The 20,186-nt window shown below is 38.9% G+C and overlaps 1 protein-coding gene across 4 annotated transcripts in view; it reads left to right on the forward strand.

The window, feature by feature from the left end:
- The window catches only part of LRBA (LPS responsive beige-like anchor protein), a 372,621-nt gene continuing 352,435 nt past the window's right edge, over window positions 1-20,186 (forward strand). For all 4 annotated transcript variants that reach the window (XM_069012817.1, XM_069012818.1, XM_069012820.1 and 1 more), the window contains exon 1: window positions 1-221. In XM_069012817.1, coding sequence (XP_068868918.1) covers window positions 3-221 — 219 coding nt within the window. In that variant the 5' untranslated portion in view covers window positions 1-2. The remainder of the gene's footprint in view (window positions 222-20,186) is intronic.

Here is a 20,186-nt window from a genome sequence, read left to right on the forward strand (position 1 = left end):
CCATGGCGAGTGAAGGCAAACAAGTTGTTCAGCCAACAGGTGATGATGGAGGAGGAGGAGCGGGAAAAGAAGGAAATGCTGCCGAAGGGGGAAGTGTGCTGCAGCCTTTGAATCCAGGAGTCCCTATCCGAGGCATCAAGATGAAATTCGCTGTGCTGACAGGACTGGTGGAAGTTGGTGAAGTGTCCAACAGAGACATAGTTGACACTGTGTTTAATCTGGTAAGTTGATTGCCTGAATGAGGGGAAAGAGCAGCACCGGTGTGCAGAAGAATCTGCAGGTTTTTGATGTTATTTTTCTGTTAATAATTTTTTACGTGATTGCACTTATACGCTGGATTTCAACCATGTTCTTTTCACTTACCACAAAAGCTGGAAAAAAGCATATGAGCCTCTTTATGTATACACTTACACTTGAAACAACTCTAAGCATCCTTCTCCTTTGTTTTCCTCAGAGAAGTTGTTGCTTTATTTAGAACTGAGAAGCGTATTGTTATGTTTAAACATTTAACAGGTGTACTCAACAAGAAAGTTAAATGTTAATTTAGTAACTCAAACTGTCATCAAAACACACATGTTGTTTTAAGGCAAAACAGTTTTTCCCGTGAAGATGTTTACATCCCTTTTTGCTTCCTGTTGGTTTTGGAAGTAGGCAGAACTTTCATGTTCTGTGTGCAGGGGGTGAGGGTGTCAGGGAACAGTTCATTGAAACATGTTACATAGTCTGCTTTTTGGGAAGAGTAGAATATGGTTTCAGTGTCCTTTTTTAATTTATGAATTAGGGACTCAGCTGTTATTTTTTGAATGCTGTGTGGATGTTGCTAATATTTCATAACAGATCTCACTAAGCGTTGAGGATACAACTTTTCCTTGTTGAAGCTACAAGCGTAATATATACCATTGAACTTCTTGGGCCAATTGCTTTGAATCGCATTATTTAAAGCAATTAGACTAGTTAGTAATGTTTCCTTTATGCAGGAGACCAACCATTAGGAGAAAAACTCAAGTTTACAAAGATACTCTGCTATTACTAGAGGTCTTAAAACATCTCTAAAAACAATTATCGTCCCTCCTTCTTCCTTTGAGTGAGCTCTGACTCTAAAACAATGTGGTTTCTGACAGACCAGGAAGTGAGAGCATTTAATAATATAAAGCTCAGTAACAAGGAAAGTTGAGGCAGAAGTCATACTGGTTTTTTATGGTGTTTGCATTTCAGTTATTTCGTTACTTGTACTCTTTGCTATGTGCTGGTTTTAATGGTCACTAAGTATTTGTGTGCAATATCTCTTTCATGTCTTTTGGTGTTACCTTCTTGGGTTATGATAAACATTTTTTTTATTTTGGAATATTTTCGTATTAACAGTGTAGTGCCCTAGATTGTTTGGTGAAAGTCTCAATACAGAGGAATGGCAGTAGTGACAAAAATAAAGTGCAGATCAGAGATTTCATGGATGCTCCAAGTATGAGGAAGTGATTTAAGTTCCTTGGAGTCCACTTGACAATTGTCCTGGACAAAACCCAGTGCTCACATATACGGACTTGAGGTTCAAAAAGAAATTCTGGTGAATAGTTTATAATTTAGGACACTTGTGGGGGGGGGGGAAATTGTTCATAAGCGTGTTAAACTTTACTTTTTCTAGTGTGGTCTTTTGAAGGGTGTTCTGGAGGTGTATTTTATGGCAGCAGTGGAATGAGATTCAGCAGAATAATCAAAAATGTAAAGGCTCCTTGATTCCTGTGATTCCAGTTCTGCTCCATTTTGGACAAGAGAGGATCAAAAACTTCAGTGTGATTCAGAGTATCCTTGATTTTAAGATTTTAGAGTTCTGGAGAACTTAACCTGTGACCTGCATTTTCCTGGATCTTCATTTCCCAGATTGACAGGGGAGAGTTTCTGGCCTTGGAAATTTTTGAAACTGTGTCCTCACTTTTTCTGCAAGTTAAACAGCATCCCTGACCTCTCTGATAAGACGCCTCTACCATTTCAGCACACCTGCCTACTTGTGGGAGGCTAAAGGTCATACTTGTGCCCCATGTTATGTTATCAGCTGATGGGTGTCATGACATGACCAACAGTTTGGTAGTAAGGACACTTTGCCTGGATATGTGAGAGCAAAATCCAAATTTTGGGGCAACATCAAAAATAGTAGGCCTCTTGATTTCCCTGAGTCTCAGGAAAACATCAGCTAGCTGGCAAATCAGCTATTTTGGAAGATGTCTCAAGGTCAAGTGGTTTTGTTAAAACTGAAATGTATGAAAAATTCAAACCAGCCAACAAACTCGTAGTTTTTATTATAGAAAGTCATTATTTTCTAGTTGTTTTTTTTTTTTTTTTTAATAGAACCTCTGAAGCTGTCTTTTTAATGTAGCTTTTCGGGATATGAGGGATATGAAGTCTCCCTACAAAGCAATGCTCACTCCTCTGTCATGGAGTTTCTGCCTCTGTTCATTTGTTACCTGTGACTAGTTTGTCAATTAATACCTCTGAAATCATGCTGACCGAAACTTAAGGCATGTCAAGTACTGGTTAGCAATGGTGTACTTACTTTTCTCTGTGTGGGTGTACAAAAAATCTGTAACCTTTATCTGAAAAGGTGACTTCCAGCTCTGGCTTTGTTTCCCAATCGCTTTTGGAGCGTGTTTCCTTGGGTGTGTGCAGGTCGAGTTGGGGGTATGACAATCATGCTGTGATCTGTTGTTGCTGAATGGGGTTGAGCCCAACATATCCCCTCCTGTTTGGTTTCGTTCTGTGTGGTGACTCATAGCTGCAGTACCTCAGGGATGGGAGCAGAGATCTGCTAGCCTGCTTCTTTTGCTTAGGAAAGAGGACACCTGTGCTGTCTGGGGTATTTTTGATCATTAAACTGAGGCATCTTTAGACCAGAGTGCAAGGAGGGCTGGGCAAATCTGGGTAGAAGGGTGGTTTAGCATATTTATTCTTTATGGCATAACCACCCTCAAACGTGAAGAGATTATTTTTTAAACAGGGATGTTAGGTGCCCTAATTTTAATTTCTTGGGAAAACATGTTGCTCTTAGTTATGCCCTTCCAACTTGCTCTAGGATGTGTAGAATTTCTTTTTTTGTGATGGAGAGTCAAGGGAAGCCCAAAGTGCTGTCTTGATGTTTCTCATCTTTAAGTATTTAAGAGATGGTCACATTCTATATGTGAAGGACTCAGGGGGTCAAAAACCTGAAGTGCACAGTAATTGACCTGCTGCTTACTAAAGAAATTAAAGCCTCTGTAGTTCTGATTACTCGAGCAAATAAGTTGTTCACTTATAAGTGTTGCATCTTGAAGTGCCTCCTCTAACATTTTCTCTGTCCAGCAGTGTAACAAAGTGCTTAGTGAGCTCACTTCTAGCATCAAAACTCTACTAGTCTCATTTTATTGTCTTTGAAAATTCTACTCCTAGAAGTACACAAGTTGATCTGCTTTGTTTTGGTCAGTTTTCTCAATGAACACAGTTTTCCAGCCCACATTGAATATGGCTTTGTGTATTTCAGCACCTATTAAAAGTGAAGAGGGAAAGAAGGACTTTCAAGAAGCTGATTATTCTGTGAAAAACTTTGAAAGCACGTTCTTGTTCAAGTATTAGTCTGTTCTGTTACTTGACAGACTAAGCCAAACTATGGATATCTATGCCTCATGCATTGTGAATATTTTTTTTTTAATTGACTTCTGGCAGCAATAACTCCTTGAATTTCCTTTGTATACGAATCAGGTGAATTCCTGTTCATTACCTCATATTTGCCCCCCTTAGTTTATTAAAATAAAAATCCCTTCTGGTTGGAGAAGATGATAGAATGGAAGAATAAATTAGTTACAGTGGGATCTGTTACTAACTTAAAATAGCTCTAAGCCAGTTTGTTTTAAAAAGCTTTAGTGCTTCTAACTGTTTTATTGAATATGGTCTAGATTGTTACTTGATTTGGTTCAAGTTTTTCCTCTCAGTCTGTGTTACAAAGACTTATATGTTCTGTCTCTTTGGTGAAGAGAATGTGCTGTTACTTCTGATTCTGTTCGTGGATTAGGAGGTCCTCACCAAGAGTGACAAAGTGCAAATGAGAAAGAAATGCAAGTTTTTATCACCTTTGGAGGAAAAATAATGGGATGTGAGGAGCAGAAGCTAAAATTGCTTTGTAAATTTAATTTGTCAGCTCTTTCACTTCTGCCAGACTTTATTAAAACCACAAATGAAAAAATCAACCTAATTTAAAAAAATTTTTACAGATTATTTTCCTGCTGATACAACAGGTTTCTAATTTGTATGGTTTTGGTGCACTAATGCAACTAGAACACTGTAACTCATAATGATTTTTATGAAGTCTGAATTCTCCTTTTTTCATCTCCGCTCACAGACTTACTTTGCATATATCATATTTTAGAAAACTCCCAAAACTATTGCTGATAGAATTAAATGTATTGCAGTAGTAAAACTCCACCATAAATGTCTTTATAACAATGTATTCCTTTCATTGCATTACTGCATGTTTTTAGAGACTTTATTTTCTACATAAACTTATCAATGCTGATGACAGGTGAGAGTAACCAAGTAGCTTCTAGAATATCACTGAATATTGTGTATTTCTTAATAGATGCAGTCTTCCTTAGTAGCTTTCCAGTAAGTACACCTCTGGCTACAGTTACCCTAGTTCAGTCACTTCTGTCCACTTACAGTACAGATGATAAGGTAAGTCTGTGGCTTTAGCTGGGTCAGGCTTGTAAGGTTTTTTTTAAAAAAATCATGGTAAATTGAACAGTCAGCTGACCTAGTGGTCATGCATGGTTTTTACTTACTGAAGTGATGCATATTGGGTTTTTTTCAGGTGTTGATGCAACTTGGACACTTTGTATTGAGTAGAAATACCCCACCCTATGTAGTAGGTGCAGGAATTTAGGGAAATTTTGTGGTTGGATGAGAAAGGTATGGAATGTAGTGAGGTGGTAATGGCAGTCTTTAATTAGGTATGCTAACAATTTAAAAGAAAATTGTCTAGGCTCTGAAGAGCTGATTTGTACTTTGGCTGTGGTATTTACTCACTTCTATAACTGCAACTTAAAACACACTGTAAGACAACAAAATATTGAAGACAAAATCATAAAGACCACACAGGAGAGTGTTCAGTTTTACTTACTCTTCCTTTAACTTGCCAAATTTTTATTTGTGTCCAAACTGAATTTTCAAGTTTGTGAAAGCCTGTGAACGTGCTCTGGGTTTTCCAGCAGTGTTGGCATCCTGTACTGACATTAGTGGGCTCTGTACAAACATAAAGCTAAAAAAGCAAGGCTGAACTGGGCATTTGCATATATCATGTCTTAATAATGCAGTATTTGTTAGACAATTTTTAATCAGCAGTCTGTTCTACGAGGAAGGCTGTTCAAAATGTGTTCACAGCATGGCTTAGAAGTCCCCTGTAGAGGGAAATGCATCAGTTCAATGACAGATTTTTCTAGGTGGTGTCTGGTAACAAAGAAGAGGGAGTCAGGTTTCTACTGCAGTTGCTTTGCTGTCTCTGGGTAGTGTTTTGTGCTGCTTCTGCGAGTCAGTACTGAGCTGGATGGACCACGGGCCTGACCCAGTAGTGCTGAGAGCGCAGCAACCTAGGGGCCATATGGACTGGCTCAGGAAAAGCATCTGCGGATTAGGGAATAGAATGAAATTAGTCAAAAGCATCAGGGAAGCAGGTGGATGGCATGTCAAGGTTGTCACAAAGGCTGGACATTGCAGAGTGATACAAAAATAGATAATTATAAATGCAGGTTGAATCAGCACGCTTTGGTTCACTTCTCCAATAACCTCTTTGAAGATGAGTGTGAGTGAAGAGAAGGCTTTTGAAGTTGCTGTATTGGCTGAACACTGGAGGTTGAGGAAAATCAAAGAGGAAGTATTTGCTCAATTCTTTTCTGAGGTAGTGTTGTCTTGGTACAATGTTCAGTACTCAACAGCTAGTCAGGTGTACATTCAGATGCTGAAGTTTGCTGAGAAGTCCCAGTCTTCTGAAAATCATCAAGCCTGATATTTTTTTTGACATATTTGAAGTCTGATGAAAGATAAAAATGAGCTTTGTCTGTGGTTTCATTCATTATCTGTATATTTGTTTTACCACCTCTTGGTGAACCTGTGCTCATTCTGACATGTCTCTCACTTGACATGGTGCTCTGACCTTTTAGTTTTTGCTAGATAAGTTGGCAGCTTAAAGCACTGATAGCTTCTGTCTTCATGCAGTCATCAAGTTCTTTATGACCCTTAAGGAGGAAGCTTTAATCCATTGCACAGATGAAATAAGATCTGCAGTTTAGTCACTGGAATGTGAAATAGCTTCTTGCTACCTTTGGTGTTTCTGTCTTTTTCTGTCTTCTTTAAAAATCTATTCTGTCAAATTCAGTCTTGCATGCATTAAATTTATGCATATCTTTTTAAAGAACTTCTATTTATTTTAAATGGGTCAATCTGGCAGAAAGTTTTTGTTCATAATCACTAATTACAGTTAGCTAACTTTCTGCTGTTCAAGTGTCTTCCCCAGCCCCCGGAGGCCTTGCTGGCCTCTTCACAACGTTTTGCATAATGGTTTTTGGTATTAGCTTGACCTAATTACTAATGTCCTAATTTAGACTACATTTCTGCTTTAACTAATTCTAGATTTTTCTGGTGGACTTGATACCAGGCTAGAGCATATTACTGCCTGTCCTAAAGCTCGTTTGGCCATTTTTATTTGACTCTGGGAAACCCTCAGGCTTTGTCTGTGAGCTCTGGCCACTTGCCAGGAGTCTGAGGGCTCCCATGAATATGCGTAAAGCAGGATACTATTGCCACCTGCTTTTTGAATGCTCTGTGTGGCCGGTGGAGACCACAGTTTCCAGCATGCAGTGCTCTGTGCTTAGTGCAGATAGCAATCGAGATGCATCCTTGCACAACTGCTGTAATCAAATTCACCAAATGATGATACTGCAGGAGTTGCAATAGTACCTCTCCCCAGGACACTGGAGGCTTTGTGCTGACACTGGGAGCCCGGAATAATTTGTGAAGAGCTTGCGTTGCCACAGTGCTTTAGATTCCAGAGCTTCACAAATAGGCATAAGTGGTTTCTAAATAGAAACTAATTTGTGGAGAAGAAAAATCTAATGCCTTCTGTTGCACTGGATTCCCCTAGTAGTAACTGGGGAGCTGGGAGCAGCTATGTCCCAGGCATGATTTTCTTGTTAATAGCTGCCTTGAGAAGATATTTAAATGAGAATTGCTAGTGGGAATAGGATGTGCTCTGTTGCCTCCTGTAAATGCTCCAGGAGTTTGAGCTGCAAGTCTCTTTATTGCACCCTGCAAATGAATAGTTTTGTTGATGTTTTTGTATTCTACATATATCTAGGAAAAAATTCCATATGCATTAATGCAGAAAATTCAGATCATTTTTTGTGTGACTGAAAAGCTGGAATTGAATTGTTTAGGCAAAAACCTCTTCTCCTTTGTTGATGTAACTGAAGAAATCAATACTTGAAGAGCTACTGGATTATATTTCCTTTACAGTTGGAAATCAAAACCGGAGTAACTGTGTAGGACTCATCTGTCCTGTGAAAGTGTGTTATGTGTGTGTCAGCATCTCCCCTTTTGCCATCAGCAGTCGTTCTCTAAGACGTGGACAGAAATTACAGAGATAAATTCACTAAATGGAGTCTATTCTATTTGCCCCACTTAGATACTCCAAATTTCTAGGTTTGTTCTGGACTAGCCCTGAAAAACAGTAACTGTAAGAATGCATAGGGTGATCTGTAGCTTATTTATTCTCTCCTTGGGAATGCTAAAGACAAGAGGCACCAGCAAGCAGCAGGTAAGATGGTGACTGCAGCAGGAGGGCAATTTCTGTAATAAAAGACCAGAAAGAGGAGAAAGAGTAGCATCTTGCAGTGAACTGGGAAATATGTGTTTATGGAGTCCAGGATGCTGAATGTTTGCTTGATAAATGCCTCACAAAGTGGTTTTGTTATCAAACTCTGTATGTTTGGGTGGGAATTGTACTGGCTGCTTTCCCAAATGTGATTAGGATGAAGGCAGGTGGGGAGTGAGGTAAACCCTGTTGCTGTAGAACCACTGAATAAAGGCTTTGCAGGTCCTGCAACTTTTAAGTTTTAGTAGTCTGTTATTAGAGAAGCTTTTAAGTTGTGTTGTTTGCACTTCTTGGTATTAAAACAGTGTTCCTAAGGACAATTGTTTTTTGCATGATTATTAATGATTGAGGTGGGTCTTGGAATCAATCGGTGCGTAAGAAAACCAACCAACCCTCCCCCCACCCAAAAATAATCCCCAAAAACCCAAACAACCCATCACAAAACCAAACCCAAAATGTTTTTTACATGGAATCATAGACTTAAGTTACAAAATACGGCCAGTGATACAGATGTAGAATTGCTGATGAGCCTTAAAACAATACAACTGAGGGGAGGATAGGAACCAAATGACTAATGTTGTGAGTGGTGCATGACTGTTAAATAAACAAATGGAAACTATCAGTCCAGTCAGCATCTGCCTCCTGCTAATGTTTTTGTTGAAACTAAGCATGTGATTTATCTCTAGTTGTGGTTGTGAACTTGATTGAAAAGAACTTGCAAGCTTTTTTTTTTCTCCCTGTATAGTGGGAGCTTACTTACACTGTAGGATTTGGTTCCAGTGTATAATTTAGGTGCCCTAGTGCCTGGCTTTTAGGTATCTGATATGGAGTATAAAACTGAGTAACTGTGAATGTGTTTTTTAGAATGTATTTTGAACCATCAAACATGAGAAGGGGAGATGTGTATGTTTAATATATTGCTGCTGTTATAGAATGGGAGAGCACCTGAGATGCTGGGAATGGGTATTTCAATTGGGATTGCTAAAGGTTCTCTGTCCGATTTGTGATCTACGCCTTCTAAAGCTATGATGTTCTTAATACTTCGAATTTCATTGATTTAAACAGGGTAGCAGTGGTGCTCAACTCAACAGTAAAGTGCTATGAAAAGAGTTCTCAGGATCAGAAACTGTACCAGTGGTTTTCCATCTTTATATAAATCAGTGAATGCTTATGGGAAAATTACTGCCTTGTTTCCTTGCCCATTTCTTCCTTAAAAGTAAGGTCCCAATCTTGTGCCATGCTAGATTATCTCCTGTCTAACCTCACACCAGGACACTGCTTTGTCCTTTCTGTGCCCCCTTGCCTCCTCTTCCATGACCTGGCACCTGCTGCCTTCATCCTTGGCTGCAGAAGTGAGTCGTGAGCATTCGCTGGGAATCTGTGAATGCCCCTGTGTGCTGCAGTTGCTGTGGCTCAGCTGATTGGCAGGAGCATTGCCTTGAGGAGATGTTTATTCCATGACTCATCTGAGACCTGGTGCTGAAGACTTGTGTCCTTCTTGTATACTGCTTTTCTAGTGGAATATATGTGGCTCTTTGGGGGTTTTGCTGGTTTAGTAAAGTCTCACCTCTGCGGGAAGTGAAAACCACTCTGATTTCTCTCCTTAGTAGGAAGAGATTCGAACTGCCATTTGTCAGGAAATTGTCATTTGCAGAGTGAGTGACTTCTTGCAGAGTGAGTCATTTGCCTGTGAGTGACTTCTACAGGAACACTTGTAACACCTCTTCTGCCAAGACCAGGCTCATACACAGCAAAAATGCTGGATTCTTGAGTATGGGGAGAAGGCACAGGAAGAAACAAGTGTGAGACCTTGTGGTTTAGGTGTTTGAATAAGGTTTTCCAGTGACTCATACATGACAGGGAAGGTTTGGAGCTGGAAAACAGTGGATTTCTTGCCCACATGTTAGGACTTTCGTAAAGATTTCTTTGTAATGTACAAAATCCTGAATTCCTTCCTGGAAAGTGAATTATTTTCAGGTTAAGGGCTTTGTCCAGTGACTGAAATACCACTGAAGTTCTCAGACATATTTTGAAAAGATAGAATTTAGATGGCAGGAATTTGGGTTTCTTGCTTCAAGATGGTGCTGTCATTTTTCAGATAAGTGATATCCCCCTTTCCAACTAGATCGTGAGGAAATTGAAAAAACTCATATAACACTTCTTGATACAAGTTAGTGTAGTGTATTGTCTGCTCCCTCCTGAAAGAAAAAGAAAGGGCATGTGGTGAAACTAATTTTCACATTTTCAGATGATGTAGACGAGTGTAACAAGGAAACTTGTCAGTTCAGGCTTTCCCTCAGCTGGGTTTTGTGTGTGCAAATGGAGAAACCTGGAAAACTGGATACTGAGTGGAAAGGGGGAAAATCCCCTGAAATTTTGTTTGAGTGCTGAGTTAGTCTTGATGTCTTTGTTGGTGTTCTTCAAAGATGGATGTGTCTGTAGGGATTCTTTAATTAGTTATGCAAGGAGTTGTTGGGATCTCTTTCATTCGAGACATATGAATAGAAGTAGAGGTGAAAGTTTAGAGGAGCAACCAAACTGCCCAAAGAAATTATCACCAAAAAAAATCACTCATGAACAGTTTAGTTTAATCACTGTAATTGTGCTGTTATAAAACTTGATTATAAACTATTTGTTTCAAATTCAAACTTCTGGATTCAAATCCTGACTGTCTAAATGCCATGATCTTGTCTCTATCCATCCTGTTCGGAAAGTTGTGACAAGATGGTGAAGTTACCAGTGACTGGAAAAGGGAAAACTTAAGTCCTGGTGTTAAAAGGCAGGGGAAAAAAGGAAGACCCCAGGAAATTCCAGGTTGTTCAGTTTCACCTCTGTGCCTGACAGGATCATGGAACAGATGCTCCTGGAAATTGTGCTAAGGCACATAGAAAATAAGGAGGTGATTGATGACAGCCAGCAAGGTGTCACTAAGGGCAAATTGTACCTGACAAATTTGGTGGCCTTCAGTGATGGGGTTGCAGCACTGGTGGATGAGGGAAGAACAACTGATGTCATCTATCTGGACTTCTGCAAAGCACTTGGCACAACATCCTTGTCTATAAACTGGAGAGGCGTGGATTTGATGGATGGACCACTCACTGGATAACAAATTGCCCAGAGAAGTTGTGGATGACCCAACCTTGGAAGTGTTAAAGGCCAGGTTGGGTGGGGTTTTGAGCAGCCTGGTCTAGTGGAAGGTGTCCTTGCCCATGGCAGAGGGAATGGAACTAGATGATCTTTAAGGTCCTTTCCCACCCAGACCATTTGGTGGTTTTGTAATTTGGTGATTCTTTGTTAATCTCTATGGGAAAACTCACTTTTAAGTGCACAAGAGTGCCAGAAATTTAAGCTTGAGTTACATGTGGAGGCAGGGGGAGGGAGAATAAATTCATTGGCTTTTGACTTGTCCCATCTCTGTCATGTATTGTTTAATGTCTGTGTTTTCATTTGCTCTGTCATGTGACTATCCTGCAGCTACTGCTGACATGTGTGGTTTAATGAGTGTTTCGTGCCTCATTCCTACTCTGGTAGCTGAATCCCTGTATCTTCCTGAACAGGATATTTTTGTGCATTTCAGTGTAATAATGCATACTACTGAGAATAGGTCTGGTCAGACACGGGTTCAATGCCCATTTTGCAGCATGCATGACAGCTATTGTGCAGAACAGCTCTTCAGCTCTGAAATACAGTGTATCTTCTGTGGGTTGGCAGTGCATTTGAGTTCTGTAGCACTAAGTGATCTTGATGCTTCAATTTCCTGTTAAAGTAGGTATATGGGGAAGGAGCTGAACTTAGCTTTAAATGCTCATTTATAGTAATTTTCCGGTTGGATGTTCAACTTCTCAACTTCTACAAGCCAGATTTAATATTTCCTGTAGCTCTATTGCTCATGTATACAAGGCTAGAGTTGTAGTTAGAATTCTGTTTCTCAACTCTTTTTAAAGAGTTTTGTTCACCAAGGATACTTCTAAATGGGTTTGTTTGCCTGTGACCTTACTGTGCAAATTGGAATGAATGCTTGAATGCACATATGGATTCTTAAAACAGGTATTGATCATTATAACAATGGGATTGATGCAGAGTAAAGGATTTCTCGACTGCAGTAATTGTATGCGCAAATTTCTGTATTAAAAGGTGCATGAACCTGTCTTAATATCCAGAATTTTGAAGGCAAAGATGCCTTTGTTTAGGAAGGTTAATAATTCGGCCAAGAGGAGCTATTGTCCATTATGAGCATGCACACTGTGATTAAATTAACTGTGGCATCAAGGAAAACAGAATAATCAAATGTATGGATGGCAACTTTAATTATCAAATATTAGTTTTCCAAGCATATATTTTTCATCTTCAGGCAGTGTTTTGTTACATGTGATGTAGTCGTGATGTCTCTAAAGCATTTCCATGTTCTGGTGCTGTGACTCTGTAAGGTATTTATACAGTCAGATGTAGACTGGAAAAGGTGTTAAGATAATTGAGAAGTTGCTCTGAGGAGTCAGTGGTTCATACATTAAGATTACCCGATGTCTTCTGTTTGAAGCAATCTTCAAGGATTTTCTCTGGAGTTCTACCCTCTTTTTGCAGGCACTGTGTGATACTGTGCTCCAGAGACGTGTGTAGATTCAGCCTTTGATCAGATAACAACAGATCTTCTAACACACACACTTGCTGCACAGACACTACTGAAAGCAGGCAGATTTAGATTAGATGTCAAGAAGAAAGTCTTTTACTTAGTGGGTGGTGAGGCACTGGCACAGGTTGCCCAGAGAGGTTGTGAGTGCCCCATTGCTGGGAGTGTTAAAGGCCAGGTTGGATGGGGCCCCGAGCAACCTCATGTAGTGAATGGCATCCTTATGCACGGGGGGGGGGGGGGGAGGAGGAGTTTGGAACTAGATGATGTTTAGGGCCCCTCCCAGCTCAAACCATTCTGTGATTCTGTGCTTTCAAAGCAGCAGCAAATGTGTGTTTTCTGCTGGGTGCAGTCAGGCATCAAGGAAGTTGAGTTGGAACCTAGAAAAGGGGGCCAGTCGCATTGGGCTTCCCACTGCTTGGCCGAGCTATGCTGCCTCCTTGATAATCAGGGAATTTTGAGTCTTAAGTACCTGCCTCTAGAGCTGCCTCATTATGCTTGTTGCATTGTGTTTTTAAGTGAAGTCTGAACTCCTTTTGCCTTTAAAAGGAAGAAAGGAAAACATTTGTTCTGTTTGTTGCAAGTCAGAATGTGACTTTTCCATTAAGTAGCCACACAACCTTTACAGATTGGAATGAAATATTGCAGTTGCAGCAGCACCCATTGTTCTTCTGCTTTGTCTACACAGAATTGGTTCTGTTTCATCTGCAAATTTTGTTGTTAGGGCAGCTGGAAGGCTGAAGCTGGGTTCTCATTCTGAAAGTGTTACAAGCTGTCCTTCTTATGAAGGGCTGATGCTTCCTTCTCTTCTAATCTCCCTGTGTTTTAAACAGGTGGGGTGATTCCATGATCATACAATTATCTGTCAATACATATCAGGATATACTGCAAGATTCCACTGCTGTTAGCTAAAGTCATGAAACATCCTCTGAGGGGTACTTGGTATGTGTAGGTTGCTGTTTAGATATTTGTTTTTCAATTCCTGAGATGGAGTATATGGCAAAAAGTAGAAACCTGTTTTAAAACAAGAAAGTAACGAGTGAAATTGTCAACTGAGAACTAGAGATTGGGAAACTGTCAAATGAGCTAAACTTTAGTGTTCTAAGACAATGTGGGTGTCTATTAATCACTTTGTGAACAACATAAGAGCAGTATTTCTGAAAAGCCAATTTATCAGTAAGATATTGCTGTGCTAATTCTGTAGTTGCCTAATATTAAAAAAAAAAAGGAGCTGGGAAATCTAGTTTTTAAAGCATATAATTTGCTGTACAGGTATTTTTTTAGCTGTTTTTAACCTGTTACAACTGTGACTAAAGCTCTTCAGAAAGCAATGACCTAAAACCTGAAATGAGGTTGTATAGATTGAAGCTCTAGCAAGGATGGTATTGCTATAACTTAGGCAGTGGAATATGAAGCTGTGTTATTTGGGATTTTTGTCTTGCTGTGATTGTGACCTGTCCCATAACAGTGGTTGTCACTGAAAAAATTTGTAAACTCTGAAGTCCTCTGGTTGACTTGGGGCTGAGGAGCTACAGCGCTTTTTTTTTTTTTTAATCTATTGAGAAAATGACAAACTTTTGTGTTTTGTTGAAGCAATCTCTTTGCCCCTAAAGTCAGCCTTCTGCTAACTGCAGTGAGAGATTAGAGGACTTTATCATCTTTATGTGTTGAGAATCTTACTGCCAACCCCTACTTTACATAATGCTTAGTTACGTGAGGGGAACTGAACACAAAAGCTGTTCTTGGTGGCTGACAGTGCAGTGAGAGGCTTGTTTCTGTAAAGGCAGGGGACAGGCTGTGTTGTGCAAACAAGTTCCTAAAGTAGGGTGTCCTAAAACCTGAAGTCATGCTAGAACTTGTGTGATACTTGGTTGAAACCAAACCCAAATAATAGTAGTTGTGAGAATGCAAAATGTTGTTTTTTTTTTTCTTTGAAGTGAAGAATAACATGTATCAGGAAGAGTAATAGTTGCTGTTTGTATTAACATGTATTGGCAGAAATAGTATTTGCTCTTTGTATTGAAAAATAATTACCAAAGAAAGCATGTTGAAAATACAGAGGTGGTCCTATTTGCTAAACCCTAAAAGGGAAATTGTTTTTATGTTTTACCTGCTAGTTCTCTGGAGTGTGTGTACTAAAGAAGCAGCTTTGAATGGATGAAGAAGTGAAAATTCTCAGGGTTTCAAATCTGAAGTCAGAGAAGTGTAACTGTTAGCAGCTAAAGTCTGGAGTTCCTGTACACCATGTGAAGCAGATCCATTGTGGACAAATCTTTAAGTTGCCTAGTTTTGTGCAGCAAATGCCAAGTGTGAAGGATGATGTCTGAGGAAGGACAGATGTGTTATAATTTGAAGTATCTGGCTTGCTTTGCTTTGCTTTGGCTGCAGCTGTTGCCACTGCTATTATTGCAGATGGCCATAATCATGGTTATTGCCAACAACCACCTGAGGTTAGAAACAAGAGCTTTTGTATCATATACTCACAATGTGGAAAACCTTTTAAACTGGTAACTGGACTACTCTAATTTGAAAAAAATTAAGATCCCTTGTCCCCTAGGATGACAATCTTGAATTTATGAGAATCTAATTGTGGGTTTGATGGCAAGAATTAAGACTAGTAGGGTGATTCATGGACCAAATGCATATTAAATATGGAAATAAGTAAACTGGATTATTTAATAAATGTAGCATTTTTATGTAGTGTGAATAGAAGCTATTCCTCATTTTTGGGGTAATAGTATATGAACATTTAGGCATATTAGGCATAAACAGAGAAATTTACTCCTGTTTCCCTACCAGACTCCTTGAAATTCTCCCTTAAATGGATGCACCTCTCAGTTTATTTATGACATTCTAAGTCTTGGTTTTTGCATGACTGACTTCATTCACGTATTTTTGGGTTCCAAAAATGTTACTGCTCTATGAAGCTGAAATTATTTTTGTATTAAAAACAGTGAGAAATAGGACTGGAACATAATGAGAAAAAGAAATCTAATTTTATTGCTTCTTAAATGTTGTTATCTCACAAGAGCATTCTTCTGATTACCTGGAGTCATTTAGCACCATCTGCAGTGCCATGTGTAACATAGTTGAAGTAGTATGATAGGATAAACACAGTTAAATTAAAAATGGTTACCAAGCAAATGAGTATGTAATATTTTAGGAACTTAAGAGTCTACCATGGAGAGGGGTTTTTATCTGTAGCTTTATTTTCCATAACCCTCTGCTTTCCCCTTTAATCCCCTCAGTGCAGAGCTTTGGTGGTAGTGAAGTGCTTGCCACTGATCAGTTTTCTCAGAGAGAATGCTGTTACTGTCTGTTTCTTCTGTATTTTCTTCTCTGTGTTAGTGCTTTAGCTGTCATTTGCTGCAGCCTCTCCTCTTGGCCGAGACTGTCCACATGCAGAAAGGGAGAGAAGCACTGCAATGATTGTTCTTTACTGGAGTGGCATCAGGATTTGCAGCACTCTCCAGACGAATGCAGCTAAATTACCTCCAAACTTTTGCAAACAGTCCATGGACTGTTTAGGAAGCAGTGGTGGATACACTCTCAGCACTCGGCTTACTTGTCTTAATGGGAAGTGTGTAAATCAAAAATAGAACCTTGCTTCATATGACCTTTTGATTTGGAAGGGTAGTGACTTTCAGCAAGATACTTGTGACTCAGTAATGTAGTGAGCTGGCAATTACATTTTAATTAATGTTGATTTCTTCTTAAAGCTTTGTTTACCTTTGATTTTGAAAAAGAGGGATCTTTGAGTTGATAGAATCACTGGAGTAGCATAGTTATTGAATGTCTTTTGTCAGTGTTGCAGTCAAATGCTGACTTGTTAGAGTTCTCCCAGATGCTGAAAGCTGTTCTCTTTTCTGGCTTGTGTGTAAATTTCTTTGTACAAAGGTTACAAACTGTAGCTGGCAGTATTTTGTCAGCGTATGATTGACACTGGTTTTATACTTTGATAAGGTTACAGATAAGTGTGACTTGAATTTCGTCATTTATAACTTTTACTTTTCTTCCTGAATATTTGCTTAAGTGTTTCATTAATTGGGCTGACTCTGAATGTGTTTCACATGTCCCTTTCCTGTCTCTTGTCTCAAAATTTGCATGAGAGGAAGGCACAAAGATACTTGAAATTTTTATACTGAGGTCCTCTTCAACATCTGAATAATATTTGTATCACAGGAACCTTTTTTATTCCAGATCTGTCATTGACCAGCTGTTTTTAGGTAAAAATTTTGCCGGAGACAGCATTGCACATAAAACAAAGCAGGTGAGTGGCAGCAAGGATGAAATAAATTTTGGGTTCATTTTGAAATAAGAATGGTTTCTTAAGAATTGTATTCTGTGCTGAATGCTTTGCAGAAAGTGTCCAATAATAAATAAAAACTGAACAATCCCACCCCTTTCTTAAATTATACATGAAGAAAAAAACCCTGTTTTTCCTTTTACCTTCCATCCACTGCTACTGTATTTTTCCCAGGGTTGGTAATTGAATAAGTTTTTTTTTTCCCAGTATTTCAGTTTATGTGTATAAAAACCCCAAACAAACACGATTTTTTTTTAAAGTATGTGATACTATAATTTCGCAGTATAAATATACTTAAGTAGTGATGTCATCCTATAAAATAAGAATGCTACAATTCTATGGCTGAGTAGTCATACATGAGGCACCCATGTGCTTTCACAGACTGCCTTGAAGAGGGATTAATGTGCATAAAATGTTAATCTGCTTCACTCACACTGCATAATTCAGTCTTAAGTAAATACTAAATAGGAAAAAGATATATCATAAATCTCAGAAGGAAAATTGAGACTTTGCTGGGTGGAAAATCCCATACTTTGCAAACATCTTAAGGGTATTACAGAAAACTTAGGGTTTATAAGTTTAGTTGGATTTCCAAGACCTCATTGCTCTTACTGCAAGTGTTTGAGTAAATAGAGAAAGTTTTTCTTTCTTACTCTTTGTAACTGAGCAATTGATAGAGCTGAAATAATGTGGTGGCTATGCCAAAACCTGTATTTGTATTTCTTGCTTCAGTTTTCAGTTACAGAAAGTGAAGTGTTCTGTAATACAGATTGTGTGCTCACCTGTCATGCCAGTAGGAGGAGAGGAGAGGTTTACTTTGGGTTTTTATATTAACTCAATCTGGATAACACAATGGGGATGTTTACATTTGGAGACCAGCCTGAGTTAGACTTGCAGGGAAGTGTATAAAGCTATTTGCAATGTACTTAGTGCATTAAGACATAGCAATTTACACTGGAAAAGTGTTTATTTTCAGACTCTTTGAATTTAAGATAAAGCCTAACATTTTGCAGTCTTTTTTTAGCTTTTTATTCAAGTTCATCTGCATATGATTCTGTCTTATTCTCTTTAGTGTTGCACATGTGTGACAACTATAGATATGAATTTTTTTTTTAATTTGTTGTGCTACACAGAAATGTAAGAGAACTATAATATTGTTTAACAAAACCAGTCACTAGAATTCCATTGAAGGAGAGTGATACAACTTTAGAAGTGTAGTACTCTGTGCCATAACTGTGGTGGCTGAAATAAAAATGTAGAAGGCAGGGATTGTTGTTTTGTAATAGTGGAAGTGCAAGTGTTAAAAAAGATACAAATGTTTGAGGGAAGAGCAACATTCCTCCTAAAATTCAGCTACTGAAAGGCTTATCTTGGAATAGCACTTAGAAGTTTATAGTTGCCAATAAAAGCATCCCTTGAAAGAGTGTCAAGTATAGATTATAAGACCCAGGGATCAATGTGTTAATGTGACCTCCTGCATAACATCAACCATAAGGCCAACTAATATTTTATGCAGTTAGTCAGCAGACTAAGTGTAATAATAAATCTTGGCAAAGTGGATTAGGGGACAGCTTAGAACAATTGCCAATAAGCCTGTAGTCATTTAGGTTTGAGTGGCAGTAAGTTTAACAGTGCAAAAACTTAAAAACAGCCAAGTGTTTCCTGTGTGAGGTGTTCTGCTAGAGATTTGAAGATATTGGAAACAGTGTACTAAAAGTAGTTGCATGGAGTCTTATTGTGTGCAGATCAGCATTGTAGGCTAATTAAAAAAGCCTGGGTTTTATGTTTATTACAATAAAGGATGCATAAACTTTTTGATTGTAAAGGGAAGAAATTTCAGTGCTCTGATGAAAGCCCATCCAAAGATGCTGAAATTGGCTTGATACATTGGGTGAAACCTTGTGTGTTTGGCCTTGCAGAAATCTCTCATCTTTATTAGAGAAATCTGGAAACCTGAGTAAGATGGTATTTGAGCTGGTACAGACCTGCCTGAGTCAGGAACAGAAAGATGTTAAAGCATCTGGGCTGTGATAATTAGGTTCTTCTTCATACAGAATGTGTCTTGCCCTGGTGTTAATTTTTTGATGTGAGATGGGATTCATGGGATGGAGCTGAAATATTTGTTACCAGGCAGGAAACCCTTGTTATCTGGCAGGGCTGGTGACCAAATGTAGTTTCTTCTGTGGTGAATTTCTACAGGGGGTTGGTGTGTCCTGTTATAAGTAGGAAAATTGTTGCAACTGATTGAGAATTGATACACTTGTCCTGGTAAAAGTGAACTTGGGAAAAGGCATCTGTTTTGATCCTGATAGTTTCATGGAGATTCATGTAGTGACAAGACAAATTGTGTCACAGGAATTTATAACTTATTATCCTCCTTCTTATTGATTGCAGAGGATCTAAACTGGTGAATCTACTAATACGTTGTGAGTGGGGAGCTGGCTGAGCCTCTGTGCTGGGAAGGCTGTGCATAGGGATCACTGGAGTGAGTTTTGGAAGGAAGCCAAGGAAACACTGTTGCATTTGCTCGGAAGGATTACTCACAGTCATCCTGATCTGCATGTGAAATGTTAGATCTGGCTTGACCGTCAGCTGCGGTGGAATGATTGCAAAGGTGGTGCAGGCAGGTGATGCAATGGTTGGAGGACTGCGGCCTCCTCTTCCAGGTGCCAGCCACACTGTGCTAATGAACACCTTTCACAGAACTAGACTGTGTTCAGGGCAGGGGGTACACAACAATGCTTTATAGCTTTCAAAAAATGATGCTGCTCTAGAATTACCAGTCTAGTTTTTATAGTGGAGTTCTTAGCCTGGAGCAGCTTTGCATGTGCTAGCAGAATCTGGGTTCACTCTAATTTTTGCAGTGGTGCTTAAAATGCTGTGATTAATCTTTTGGTTTGGTTTGGTCCTTGGTTTGTTAGTTAACTTGGTATCCAATAAATAAAATCAGTAAACAAAGTTTCATTTGATGTGCAGGGTTGGTAAAAGCTAGTACTCAAAGGAGTAGAACTAGTTTGACAGTGACTATTACAAGATATTTTACCAATAAAGCTTATAGAAACTATAGTGAGCAAAATTTTATTTATCAGAAATGTGCTTAGCAAGGTTAGTTGTCTATACATTTATTTGGCATTAAACTTTCCAATTAACTGAAGAGAGATAAAAATGTCATGAGCTACAACAGGAGTGTCCTTGTAACCTGAACTAGTAGACAAGTGAAAGGGGTTGTTCTCTCTGAGGTATTGCTGTTGCTGGGTAAAATTTCAGGCCACAGAGAAACTGTATTGTTGAGTGTCAAGTACTCCAAGTAATGTGGCTCACAAGACTGTTTTTAAGGAGTCAAGTTTAGTCATTCTAGGATCTGCTGGAAT

Source organism: Aphelocoma coerulescens, chromosome 4 (assembly GCF_041296385.1).
Source record: "Aphelocoma coerulescens isolate FSJ_1873_10779 chromosome 4, UR_Acoe_1.0, whole genome shotgun sequence".
NCBI lineage: Eukaryota > Metazoa > Chordata > Aves > Passeriformes > Corvidae > Aphelocoma > Aphelocoma coerulescens.